Below are 14,351 nucleotides of genomic sequence, written 5' to 3'. Positions count from 1 at the left end.
ATACTTATATGCCAATGTTCATTGCAGCATTATTCGTTATAGCCAAGGGATGGAAACTACCCAAGTGTCTATCAACAGATGAATAGATAAACGAACTGTGATATATATACATACAGTGGAATATTATTCAGCCATAAAAAGGAATGAAGTTCTGATACATGCTACAACATGGATGAACCTTGAAAACATAATGCTAACTGTAATAAGCCAAACACAAAAGAACGAAGACTGCATGATTCCACTTATATGAAATATCTATTAATAGAATTGACAAATTCATAGAGACAGAGAGTACTTTAGAGGTTATCAGGGGCTGGGAGTAGGGGAGAATGGGGAGTTATTGCTTAATGGTTACAGAGTTTTTATTAGGAGTGATGAAAAACAAAGAACGTAGTGGTGATAGTTGCACAACATAATTAATGCTGTTGGTTTTTATACTTAAAAATAGTTAAAGTGGCATGTTTTATGTTATCTGTATTTTACCACAGCAAAAACTAACCTATCTGAACCTACCTCAGAATCTGACCCTCATATGTTTATTAGAGACTGATTATTTTCTAGAGAGAGTGAGAGGAGAGACATAAATACATAAATTCAGAATCAAGGTGAGGAAGAATGTTCTTCTAAAGTTTAGAGTCTAAACCTCTGGATTTCCAACTTTGGTTTGCATCAGATTCACTGGATCTACATGATTTGTCCCCACCCATAAAGATTCTAATTCATTAAGTCTTGGGTGGGCTGGAACACTTATATTTTTAACAGCTCCCCCCACTCCTCCCAAGAGAGTGTGAGGCAAAAACAGTGAAGAGAATTAAGCTCCTGCTGTCGCCTGGAGAGTCCCTGACTGGAAGATTCCCTTGAATCTTTGCCCTTTTAATGCCAAGGTTTGGTTCCTGCTTTCTGTCTCTCTGGCTCACAGCGAGGGTGCTGGGCTTCCATCTGCACCCCCAAGCCTGTGGACCAATCAGAGGGTCAGTCTTCTGCTGACTCAGTACCAGGTCACCGTGACTCAGCACCAGGGTGCAGCTGTCCTCCTGATCTGAACTTGTCTCCCCGCTCCAACCTTGCTCCCATTTTCTATCCCAGTTTTGATAATTGGGTCTTTGTTTTGTTACTAAACACCTATCTTTTTCTCACCAGTTTTCTCAGGGGAGACTCTCCCTGAATCTTGGCCTCAGGACAAAGGTTTTTCTGTCTTGTTTTTGTTTGTTTTTATTGAAAGCACTCACCTTCAGCACTTTGTAAACCCTACTGTATTCCCCAATCCCTCCTCCAATACACATACTTCCTGTTTAAATCCTCTTTCTTTTCCACTTGATGTGCAGGTGTTTGGTGCCTTCCAGAGGTCCACACTTCCGATTTCATTTACCTTTCCATGAACATTCCATCCTGTGGGTCTATCCCAGCCAGCTGCAGGCCAGCTATGGACACATGTCCCAAACACAGGGGCACCCAGCCCCAGCCTTCTTCTCCAGGACTTGCCTTCTCTTGGATTCCCTGGTCCTGGGCCCTGCCCAGATGCCTTTTGGAATACCCCATTACCTGCACTGCTTCCTGCTGCCCACTGCAGGGAAGGGAAAAGAACTAACAGTTATGGGTCTCTTCAATGTTTTGGGTGCTGTGCCAGGTACTTTGCAGATGGAGTTTAATGTAATAGATTATTTTAAGGGTTTTTTTTGTTTTGTTTTTTGTTTTCTTTGGATAAGCACATGACACAGAGAAGTAAGGCAACTTGCCTAAATGCTGTTGGTGTATGGCAAGACTACGATGTGAACTGAATTGGCTCTAAAGTTTCTCCTCTTCAGCTTTATCATGCAGGTCTGGGTATCCTGCGGGGGTGCAGATGGGAGTGGCAATGCAGGCCTCACATCTTCACTGCTCCCATGTCTCTCAGTTCACTCTCCTGTGCCAAGCACAGGACCCAAGAGGACCCAGGTGCCTCTCCTGATTTGGTGAGTATGCATAATGTGTTCCAGGGCTGGCATACTCTTTACATTCTTGTTCATTGCTAATTTACTCTGGATGAAAAAGTTAAAGTGTGTCTTTTAGGTTACATATTCACAGCAACTAAGCTCCGAAAACCTCTAAAGTGTTTTTTAAAAAGCTGGAGAGTGTACAGTGATAACCTGTAACCCAAAATATTGACCAGCAATATTTTCTATACCTTCAGCAAATTAGACCTGCTTTGATCTCGTCGTCAATAGAAACCCACTTCTCACCTGCTCAGTGCACATACAGAGCAAGAAAGGAACCCTTAGAGTTGAGTTCCTCACTTGTCCTGTTTCTTTAGGGAGTACTACCCCAGAAGGCAAGGGCCTCATTGCCAGCAGGCCCACAGCATAGCTGAACTGTTTGAATTTGCCTCTAGAGAAAGGAGCCTCTGTAGAACTCTGATGATTCTGTTCACTCCTCCCACTTGTCTGGCCCTTTACAAATTTTTTCCTGGGTTGCTTTATGGAGAGAGCGAATGCAGTTTCCATCCCAACAGAATTTAAAGAACAATCACATGTGTAACTATTTCAAGGAGGCAAATTTCAGTTCCAAACTGAATTTAATCAATTTTGTGTATGAAAACTAAAATTATTCTAGACACCTAAGCACTAAGCCTTAGAATGATTTTTGAATTCTTCTTTTTATCTCCCAAGTCCAGTCAGTCACCATATTCAGCTGTCCCTCCCCTCCTAACCACTTGCTCAAAAACCTTTACTCTTGCTTTGTAATTAAGGCCAAACTCTTTGGCTCGGCACTCAACGTAGCCATAATCTGGTCTCTGATTATCTCATCAGCCTTATGTTCCATGTCTCCCCTATACAAATTATGGTGCCAGAGCATGCATGTTCCTACCCCTGTGCCTCATTCATTCCTTCCCCCCAACCTGAACGCTCCATCCTGGTAACGCTGAGTCCTAATTTTCCCGTCGTGCTAGCTCAAGACCCACTTTCTCTGTGGACAATTTCTCAATTAGTTTAGCACACAGTGCTTTCTCTATGCTTCCTCTCTTTCTTCTTTGTCACATAAATCATGCACTTACTCTACTTAGCACAGTGATCCTGACACCTAGTAAGTATTCAGTGAGTGTATAAGAAGATGGGCTCTGGAGCCAGACTGCCTGAGTTGGTATCCAAGCTCTGCAGCACTTTGACAACTTACTTAACCTCTCTGAGCTTCAGTTCCCTCATCTGTAATAAGGGTAATAACTGTACCTCATAGCGTTTTTATATACAGTTATTTACCCTTTTATGCAGATATTCCATCTTCTTTACCTAAATATTTGCTTTTTGAAGAAAGGTATTGGCTGCTTTTGCCACCCAATCCCAAGCACCAAAACCTGAGCTGAGAGAGTTCTGGTTCTGCTACAAGGATATATTATGGAAGAATACATGACTGAGAAAAAAACAAATGTAAGTGGTGGGACAGCACAGGTGGAAAAAAGTCCAGAAGGAGAAGAAACAGAGCGTGGCCCTGGAATAGAGGTGGGAAATGGGGAGGGGCGAGGGCGTGTCAGTAATACTCCAGGAGGAAAGGGATTTTCAGATCCGTAAGGAAAAGAAATGAAAGGATTTTGTCCAGTGGATCTGAGGCCCAGTTCATTTCCTTTGGAAAGGGAGTGGCTTCAGCCACCTGGAGGGGCCCTCTGATTCTAGAGTGCTAGAGAAACTAGTGCAGCCCTCAGGGCCTAAGAAGTGGGACCGGCTGGCTGCTCATGATTGGCTTGAGCCTCAAGGGAGCAAAGAAGAAGACTATAGTTTTCGTTTTGGGATGCCCAGCCTGCTCACTGGTCTTGGAAAGGAGACAAAATTTCCATCTGGTAATGCAGACTATGAATTTGACTGGTGTGTTTCTTGGACCAAATCACTTAGGATGCTGTGCCATGCGAGGGAACAAGTGATGGTGTTACTGACACTCGTGGTGTGTGTGTGTGTGTGTGTGTGTGTGTGTGTGTGTGTGACTGGATTGATGGAAGAGGGGTCGTATATGACCAACTGTGTATGTGAGAGGCATTCAGGCTGGGGAATGATCCAAGCTGGGAATAACCAGGCTAGGGATATCTCTTCTGGGGCCCGGGGTGAGACAGGCTGTGGAATGTTTCAAGCTGGGGGGATACATCCTGGGGAGATTCAAGGTGGGAGATATAGACTAAGGGGATACAAACCGGGGAGATGCAGGCCAAGTGGGGTTGTTAGTTTTCTATTGCTGTGTAACAAATTATCACAAATTTAGTGGCTGAAAACAATACCCATTGATGAGTTCACAGTTCTGTGGGTCAGAAGCCCAGCAGGCATGGTGCGACTGAGTTTTCCACTCAGTATCACAAGGCTAAAATCAAGGTGTCAGCTGGGCTATGTTCCTTTATGGAACTCAAGGTCCTCTTTGGGTTGTTGGAAGAGCACAGTTCTTTGTGGTTATAGAACTGAGGTCCCATTTTCTTGCTGGCTTTTGGCAGAGGCCCCCCTCAACAACTAGAGGTCACTCATAGTTTCCTGCCATGTACCCCCTTCCATATACCTTCTCAGGTTTCACATCTCTCTGACTTCTGTGTCTCTACCATCTAGACCCGATTTAAAAGGCTCATGTGATTAGATCACGCCTGCCCAGATAATCTCTATTTTTCAAGTCAGTTGATTTGGGACCTTAATTATAATTCATCTACAAAATCCTTTCACAACAGCACCTATATTAGAGTTTGACTGAGTGACTGGGAGATGATGTGTACGTATCAGGGACCAGGAATCTTTGGGGCTGTCTTAGAATTCTTCCTTTCACAGGGGGATATGGGCTGGACGGATCTAGGCTGGAAGATATAGTCTGGTGGGGGAGGCATGCAAGTGAGAATGCATCCAGGCATGTGGGGTACAAACTGGGAGGGATATCGGCTGGGGGGACCAGTGGTTGGGCAGTGATATGGGTTGGTGGGGGAATATGCTGAGAGTATGTAGCTTGGGGAGGATTTAGGTGGGACAATAAAAGCTGAGGGGGATACAGGTTGGGGAGTGGTACAAACTGAGGAGGGAATATAGGCTAAGGGGAAGATGCAAGCCAGAAAGTGATAGAGGCTGGAATGGGGCGCACGAGGCAGACTGAGCACAGTTCAGTGTAGAGATTGGGTGCCTGAGACATAGCTATTCTGAACCTAAGTGCTATGACAGGTGTGCCAGGTGTGATGGAGGCCTGAAGAAGAGCACTCAGCCCAGCCTAGGTAATCAGGGACAGTATCCTGGAGGTGATGTTTAAGCTGAGTTCTGAAGATGAGTAAGCATCCTTAGCCAGCCGAGGAAGAAAGGCGAGACTAATGTTCAAGTCAGATGAAAGAACAGGAGCCCAGGCACAGAGGTAGCTTAGCTGTAAAGCTAAATCTTTGGCCAAGCCATTAAATATGCTTCAAGCCTCTGAGACAGGATAATGCCACTGAAGACAGCGTAGGAGAGGAAGTGCCGGACTACCAATCCAGAGGTGTGTGTCCCTGCATGGGCCTTGCCCTGGCATTGAGCAATCTCTTGCAGTTCCAGTGTCTCATTTGATAAGGAAGGAAATTGGAGCAGAAATGCACTTCCATAACTATAAAGTGTTTTGAGATCCTTAAATAAGATAACTGTACTGAATGTCTGCAACAGGCCAGACACTATTACACTTACAACCTATTTTCTGCTATGTGAGTGACGTAATTGGTTCGTTAAGTGAATTTTCATAAAATGCTAAATCATTTAAATAATAGCATACTCTCAGCAAATTTAAAAATGTTTTCTGCCCATTTAAGGATATTTCTGTTTGGGGAAAAATGTAGTGTTAATGGGAAGTCCCCGGTGAACATAGTCCAAATTACTTAAATTCAAGAGCCTTGTTGATTAAAGATGTTTGGTGAAATTACAAGAATTTCAGAATTATGCCAAAACTACCACTCTTAAAAATCTATCCCTAGATTATTCTTTCCATTATAACTTGAAATTTAAATAGGGGCATAGTAATAGGTTCAGTTCTGCTCTCAGGTGTTCCTCAAGGGGGAAAAATCCATTAGCTGTCAATTCAGGAAATACCTGCTTTTATACCTGAAAATAAATACCTCATCACCTGGGTCTGCAGTCTCTTTCAATACTAGTTTTGATGGGACTTGTGATGAGTGTTAAGGACACTGTGCTGAGTTCTTTCATCATTACCTCATTTAATCCTTCCAACAATCCTGGGTTATCTTATTCTGAAGCCAAATGCACACTCCTGCTTCCTAAGCAATACTTCTACTTAAATTCTAGAATACTTGTTTGCTCTCTTATCTTAGAAGGCCAACGTATGGGTAGGCATATGGATTGCCTTCCAGGCAATTTGTGCAACAAATTCTGTTTCCTTCTCTAAGGCACAGGCTCAGAGGCATGGCCAGAATCTACCATTAGGGGAGCCACTTTGTAAAATAAGTGCCACCTGTGAACTCAGGTCTGACAATCGGCTTTTTGGGGGAGAAGGTCTTTCTCACACTCACTCTAAATATGTCACCGTCTGCTTCTACCAGGAAGGTTATTAAAAATACTTGGATGCCATGAACTCTAACCAATCAGAAGAGACCCCTGTCTGCACCAGGTGTTACCCACCTTCCCTTTACTTGGGGATGATGGGGAGGTGGTGGAAGAGTTAGTCTGGGAAGGGGAGGGCTTTGCGAGGGCTTCGAGTAACAGCTTGGGAGAATGGCTCTTCATCAACTAATATGGAAGCGCTTCATTATTTTAACAAGCAGTGTGAGTGAACCAGGGTGTATAAAGTAAAACTCTATGCCGCCAACTCCACTGAGCTTTCTAGAAGGAAGGGCACCTCTCAGGCATATCACCCTCAGTCCCAAACTGCACCTCCTCAAAGTTTCTACCCTTATGGCTATTCCTAAAGAAGACTAGAAGAGGGAAAGAAGGAATCTCAGAGTCTCCTCTCTACCTCTTAACTCTAGTGCCTGTCTCTTATTTTCTTAATCAGAAGTCCACCTCCTGGGACTGGAGGCAGAAATGAAGATGGAGAAAGAGGATGGTGGTAACCATCTTTGCCTTCATTTTTTTTTCTCTGTGATGGGAAAATGTTTATATCTTCAATATTTTTATTTCTTCCATATCATTATCATCTGCTTAAGATGCCCTTCATGTCTACAACATTGCCAGTTGCTTATACTTGTGCCTTGGGCAAAAAAATGGGCCTGTAAATCTGTTCATGAATGAATAATGCACTGCACTGGGATTTGGTTATAGTACTCAAGGTTGTCTCAAACGCAGCAGCATCCTGGAATTCAAGACACTAAAATCAGAAAGGAAGATGCTGAGGCTTGCATCTTTAAAATAAGGAGCAGTGTACACACTGGAGAAGACATTAAGTTTCAAAAGCAGTGCTAGAGAAGCTAGGAAGTAAGTAGAAGAGTGAGAAAAGGAAACCAGAGAAACAGAATTTACAGGAAAAAAATGGAGTTTAACAGGGGAAAAAAAGTTTTGATTTTTTTTATTTAAATAATCATTTATTATACATCTGTTAGGTGTGTTGTGCACTCTTAGACATTCCTCTTTTAGATGTTTTGATGCACAGAACTCTCAGACGTGTTTGTGTGTTGCATAGGGAATTCTTTGTTGAGTTAATAGCTGTTCAATTTGTTGTAACTTCCAGGGGAGATTTCAAGGAGTACCCCTCACACCGCTATGTTTCTGACGTCTCCAAGTTTTGAGTTTTTGATGAACCAAGCAGAATATGATCTGAGTGAAAAGTGCTCATCCATGTAAGATGACTGCTGAGAACAATAGCAGGCAATGGTAAATGCCTTAAAATGCCTTCTACAAAGAAAGAAATGGAAGGAAATCAAAACATGTCACTATGCCCAAAATCCACTTATAGAAAGCTTCTAAAAGCAAAGAGAAAAGAAAGAATACCATGTGACTATCCCATTTATCTTTACTGGGGATCTTTTGGAGACAAATTTATTTCTTCTTTTGTGATGATGCCTCACACTTCAGACCAATCTAAAAGTAAATAATTTTCTCTGTATGAGACATATTTTCAATCATTCTGATTCTGAAGGAAACTTTTTTCCCTTTGGATATTTTGTAAACAAGTTATAGAGGAATCGCTTTGAACTGATTCTGCAAAATGCATCTTTTATGTCTACTTTATATTGTAAGTCTTGACAAAAATAAATAAAACATAGCATATTACCGTGGCTATTTGAAAAGATTTGAGCCTGGATGGAATATAGAGTTCTAGATTCAACTTGAAGCAGTTTTTTTTTTTTTATCTTACACTAAGGATATTTCTTTTTTTACGTGCAACTGCTCTTTAAATGAATGTGAACTTTACCAATTAAAAATATTGCCTTATGGTTAGAAGGGGACTTGAGATATCAATTGGCCCAGTCCTGTGGTTTCAGGACTGAAACAATCTAAAAGACAGGACAGATAGATGAATGGATTAATCCTTTCTCTCAAGATGTAAAAAATAAATCCTGGATTTCAGAGCAACTTATGTTGGAATATCTTTTCTCAATTTTTATGAGATTAATATATTTCATTCTATAGCTGGTCAAACCTCCTTTGTATGTTGGTAGTGTTCAGTTTGTGCTTCATAGTTGTAAAATGGCGAGTATTACTATGTTTATTTTGGTGATAAGCTTATGGCCATAATTAAATATTCAACAAATACTTTTTTGAACAGCTGCTATTTTAAGGCACTGCCATTATGGTAGATGTGAGACTATAAAAAAAAGTCTTAATTCAGAGAAATTACAATTTTTGAGGGGAAGGTGGTTACATAACACACATACTGACTACACAAGGACTTTCCACATAGGCTTTATTAGATAGATAGACCCTTTCTGTAGTAGTATCATGGGAAAAGGTGATGAAAATCAGTACCACTTTTAGACTGTTTCAGAAGCATGTGAGGAAATTTTATATTACATATTATTGGAAATGTTTATGTGTATATCACCTTTTCCTCTCCACTACATTTAAGATCTGTGAGAAAAGTTGAATCTGGTTGTATATTTTCTGCATACTTTCCACAAAACAAATACACATACATATACTGCATACTTTCCACAAAACAAAAACATTTGTTGATTGATTAACCATGGAGCTAAACTCAATGCCAAAATAATGCATAGCCCACATTAAATGATATACTGCTTGTGGCCTAATTACTCTGAAACACAAACTCAATTCTGCTATCATTTAAGACAGTTTAGCCAGAAGACTTAGGCGAAATATATAGGAACAGGGAATTCAGCAGGAGGTTGAGTGTTACAGTGAGGGAAAGTTTCGTTTTGTTTTTTTATTTTTTGCACTGATGTTCATGCCATATTTAAACCTTGGTAAACCTATGTTCAAATTGTTGGTCTTATTCTGGTTATGACCCCCAAGTACATCTTCATTGTGATGCTATTGATACTCCATTAATGATATCCTATCAATGTGCTGCAGATTGACTATACACTTGTGTTTCCTGAATCTGATTTTAAACCTGAATCATATTTTTAAAAAGTAAAATAAGCAAAATTTGTTAAAAGGCATATAATAAAAAATAATGCAGTCAGCCACAGTAAATATATTGGGTAGTTTTCCTACATTTACAACTGTCCACATAATTTCCATGTTGAGTGAGCGAATGGTGTTTCAGAAACCCCAACCGAGCCAGAATGAAGTTCCTCCTTTCTTAGAAACCTAAAACAAAAGAGACTATATTACCTCTTTTACTAATCTATTCCAGTCTCTAAGAACTTTCTCTGACAAAAGTTCTTAGAGGTACTAAGAACCTCTAAGAGCCTGAGCTCTGCCGCTCATTGGTAAAAGCATTTTCTTTAAATCCATCCTTGGTAGAGGTGGAGAAGAATAAGCTATTTTTCTTTGCAACGTAGGCAATAAATATGCATACCATTATGTTAATAATGAATATTTCATGCCTATTGTTTAAGGTAAAGGATCTATTAAAGCCATCAATTTATTTCCTGCGAGGCATATAAAATAGGAGACCAGGATGGAGATAAGACTCTTTTGTCTGACATAGTAAAAGCAATTCATATCTTTTCTAGAGTTATAGTTGCCATTTTAAATACAGTTATTCATGCTGACCAGTTCATTTAGGATTAAAGGGTATATTCCACAGGAGACATCAGACCTTTGATGTTCAAATCTCTGAAAAAGAATTTTTACAGACAGTTTCACAAGGACATTATTCATGGCTGAGAAAAAAAAACAAAAGAAAAAGATAAGATTTCTTTCTTGTAAATGTTTTCACCCTTGCCTTTATCAAAAAAGTTTCTTTTTAAATGACTGTACTGTTTAGAAATTTTGTTTCTTGTACCTGCATTAGTAGCCCTTTCTTCTTTTATCTTGCTTTTTCAAGGCAACAGACACAATTCCATTTGTTAGAACTGAATCAGAAAGTTCAGGGCCTAAAGAGATCTAACACTTACTAAAGAAATATAGAAAAGAACAGATTTTAAAAAGAAGGGAATGTAAAGCATACACTATTCTGTTTCTATAATAACAATAGATTTCTTAGGGGAGAGCAAAGAAGCAATGAGGATTCTTCTGAGTGTTTGCACAATAAGGGTTAAATAATAAAGACAGATAAATATAATGGACTAATGTGTTAACAATTAAAAACAACTACAGTGCATAAAAATGAAATATTCCAAAGCTTTCTTTAAAGAAAACCATTTTGTTATTGGGTTCATCCTACCTGCTTATCTTTCCAATATATGACATACTAAAAACTATTTAGTATGAGGTAAAAATCTAATAAGCTCATTAGCACTGAAGTAGGTCATGTCAAGTGTTCTGAGTGTTTTGGATGCAATGGAAACACCTATCAGAATTAATAAAACTAATTCTAACATCATTACCATTATTTATATCATCACCATAACTATCAAATATTTATTGAATACCCAGAATGAGTAGACTATACTTAGCAATATTATTTTACACTAAAGTCGACTCCTGGGAATTTCAAATTAAAAAATTGAAAACAACAGAATGAGAGTCAGGGAGCAGTTGGGCAGAGAACATTGGGAGATGCTGAACAACTTATGTTCATGAAGTTTTAGTATATGTGCTGCCGAAGCGAGCACTGTTCATGAAGTTTTAGGAAGGCCGGAAAGGACAGTCTTTTGTAGAGAAGACTATCCAATTTGCAAATGACCTCTATTCTACATCGCAGCTCCTGTCCTTCTCCTTCCATGGCTAGACATCTTTGTTGGGTGCCTTGGGAGCCGATAAGAACAACACAATCCAAGGAAGAAGTTTTAGAGGCTTCCAAAATAAAGGGAGGGGAAAAATCACTGAAAGACAGGAATGGCTTTGAGGACATCCCAAGTAAAACAGCCTTACAAGATTTTTCCTCATGTGCCTCTTTCATTTCATTTTGTTGTATTGCCTCATGTGCTTGTCACTGGCGTATTAGGTTGGTGCAAAAGTTATTGCTTTTTTTGCAATTATTTTTAATCTTTTAAACCGCAATTATGTTCCCCTCAACCTCATAATTTCAAACGAAGACAAAACAAAACAAACTAAAACAAAATACATCCCAGGAAACAGTGGTGCAGAGTCTGGGGAAAGTCCTGCCAGCTGGTGTTCAGGAGCCCTGTTGTGAATCCATAAGTGGCACTTACCTTGGTGACATCTGCCCCACTCAAGGTCTTGTTCTCCTTTTGCAAGACCAGAAAGCTGGTCTTTCTAGGCTTCGGAAGTAGAGCTGTTACAAATAGACACATGCAACCTACCTCACTTATTTCGGCAGTGCCTTCTGGGCAATATACATGGGAAATCAAGGTGTCAGATAGCTACTTGGTACCTGGCGATCAGAATAAAGAGAATTAGTTGATATACTGTGAAGCATTTCTACCCAACTTACTGATAGCCTTACCCAGGATACCATGATGCTCAACTCAGCATTGCCAAGATGCTCCCCTCTGTGTGGTATTTGAATGGACATTGTCCACTCCAAGCTCTGGGGACTGGTTATCCTGTTCTCTGCTGTATGTGACCAGTGCCTTTCTGACACAAAGGTTTTTACCAACCAGAACCAAGTAATGACCCAATACTGCAAAAGTATAAAATATGGGATGCCCAGTAAAAGTTTAATTTCAAATAAACAAAAAATAATTTTTAGCATAAGTATGTCTCAAATATTGAATGGAGATTCTCTATTTTTATTAACTAAATCTGGCAAACCCCAAACTGCCTTCCTTAAAGTAAGAAACTTCCTTAAAGTACGTATGCACCAAAGAGTGAGGTACTCCCAGACTCTTTTAATGCATACGTACAGTTTCTTGCTTTATCCATAAAAGGGTAATAACATGCATTAGGTGTAGATTTACTGACTTGACTTTTATTGTACAACTTTCCCTGATTTATAATTTGTGTGTGTGCTGGGTGGAAGAGTGGATCTTATTATCAATGCCATGTACTAGCAGCAGCTGTTGAGATAAATTACGCTAATCAGAGTTATTTAAAGCAATACAAACCATTTGAAGAAGGATAAAGGACTAGTATAAATGAATTCCAATAAGATCACTTTACATTTACTGCATAGTTATAATAATTTGTACTGAGGAAAAGGAAAAGTAGGAATTTTATAATGGGAGAAGGGGAATTTGGGAAAACAAAAACACTTGAGTGTCACGCAAGTGTGAGGAGTAGAGATCTCTAGTGGAGACTTGAGCGTATCCTGGGTCTCCAGGGAGGAGAACACTGGGATTAAGAACAGGAGGGAGGAATGAAGGTGTCAAAGCAACTTTGAATATTTCATTAGTGTGTAGGGCTGGTCCTAGATGTACCTGGAGCTGGAGAATCCTCTCCTCCTGCTGTCTTCTGTTCTGTTTCGTCCTCTGGTCCAACCTCATTAATCAGGTTGTTTACTTATTAGTACTATTATTAGCCTGCATTTAGGTCAAGTAGATCCAATTTTGTGATCTAGCTGGGAATCTTACCAAACTACATAACATTGTTTTTATGAGGTAAGGTCTTAGTTTCAAACAACTGACTTACAAATAAAATGTTGAAACACAATTTGGTCAGGTTGGGTGTGGCTTATCCACCTGTTGTGTATTGGATCCAGGTAGAAGGCCTTGTCATTGTATTCAATGTAATACAATGAATACACATCAGAAACAGATCTTATAGAGTCAATTCAGTTCAATAACATTCTATTCAACAACTGTTTGTTGACTACCTTTCTGGAAATACAATGATAATGTCTTTTGAAGAGGAGTGTAATAGGTAAGATAACAGTGCATAACTGTGCATTGTGTTAGGTATGTGCATTGTGTTAGGGGTTCGAAGGTAAAGACCTTACTCTGACTTCAAGGTTTTTACAAATAATTATAAAATGGAACTAAGACAGCCATTATAAAGAAGGGAATTACTAAGTACAAGAGATATTGTATATGGAAAGTGCTTTGCTGTGGGAGTTGTTCTAAACTGGGCCTTTATATTCCTGACACCTCTTTTTATCTACAATTAGAGAAATAATAGGAAAACAAAACAGTTCTGAGACACTCACGAATGGAGGTCATGAATTCCAGTGGCCACATTAGCGGTAAGACCTTCGGCAAGTTACATAGCCTTCAGTTTCAACTCTGTCCCCTAATAAATGGGGATTACCAAAATCTACCTTTGGAGTTATCTGGTAGATTAAGCAAGTAACGAGTGAAGCACCTAGCATTGTGGCTGGCAGGAGTAAGGGCTCAATAAACCGTACTTATCAGCACTTATGTTCAACTTCCTTGTGTGTGATTGAGAGTGATTGAGAAGGGAACACTTTGTGTAGGACTACTTCATAGGGTCCTACTTAGGGGCCCGGCTAAACTATACAGTTTCCACAAGGAACATCCTGTAGTCCCCGACTTGCGCCCCTTGCCCTAACCAAGGACCAAAGAAATGCAGGCTCTCTTAGCTAAAACGCTGCCTGGTCTCTTCTCCGTACGCACCGAGGAAGAGCCGTTGCAGAAGACCAGGTTACGTAGAAAGGGCATCAGGGCAGGGGGTCCTGGGAAGAGTCTCAGGCTCGGGGCCGAGCAGGACCCGCCCTCGCTGTTCCGTCCCCAGCGCAGGAGCTGAGGCGGGGAAGTGGGCGCCGAGGGGCGTGGGGTGGGGACTGCATCGGGTGTCAGTGCCAGCGGAGTCGGGGCGGGCACATCTTCCCGCCGCCCAATCCCCAGCCGTAGCCGCGGCCTTATGAACAAGCAACAAAGCGAAGCGCCCTCCCCCTAGCATCCCAGACTGTGGAGCCGGCCGCCACCGCTGCAGGGGCCGCCGCGGGGATGCCGAGCGCGGGCGCCGCCGCTCTCTGCGCGCTGCTCGGCTGAAGGCGCACAGGTGAGGACGGGCCCGGCTCTTGCC

At 40.9% G+C, this 14,351-nt stretch overlaps 1 protein-coding gene across 3 annotated transcripts in view; it reads left to right on the top strand.

The window, feature by feature from the left end:
* ARMH4 (armadillo like helical domain containing 4) overlaps positions 1–14,351 on the top strand; it is a 138,357-nt gene that overhangs the window by 18,500 nt on the left and 105,506 nt on the right. Inside the window, exon 2 of one of the 3 annotated variants that reach the window (XM_081047409.1) lies at positions 1,806–1,952. In XM_081047409.1, coding sequence (XP_080903535.1) covers positions 1,806–1,952 — 147 coding nt within the window. Of the gene's footprint in view, positions 1–1,805; positions 1,953–14,012; positions 14,328–14,351 lie in introns of those variants that run through there. The other 2 variants (XM_081047411.1, XM_081047410.1) reach the window with 2 other exon arrangements.

The sequence above is a fragment of the Rhinolophus hipposideros genome (assembly GCF_964194185.1).
Source record: "Rhinolophus hipposideros genome assembly, chromosome: 5".
Lineage (NCBI taxonomy): Eukaryota > Metazoa > Chordata > Mammalia > Chiroptera > Rhinolophidae > Rhinolophus > Rhinolophus hipposideros.
This window is presented reverse-complemented; position numbering and strand designations above follow the sequence as displayed.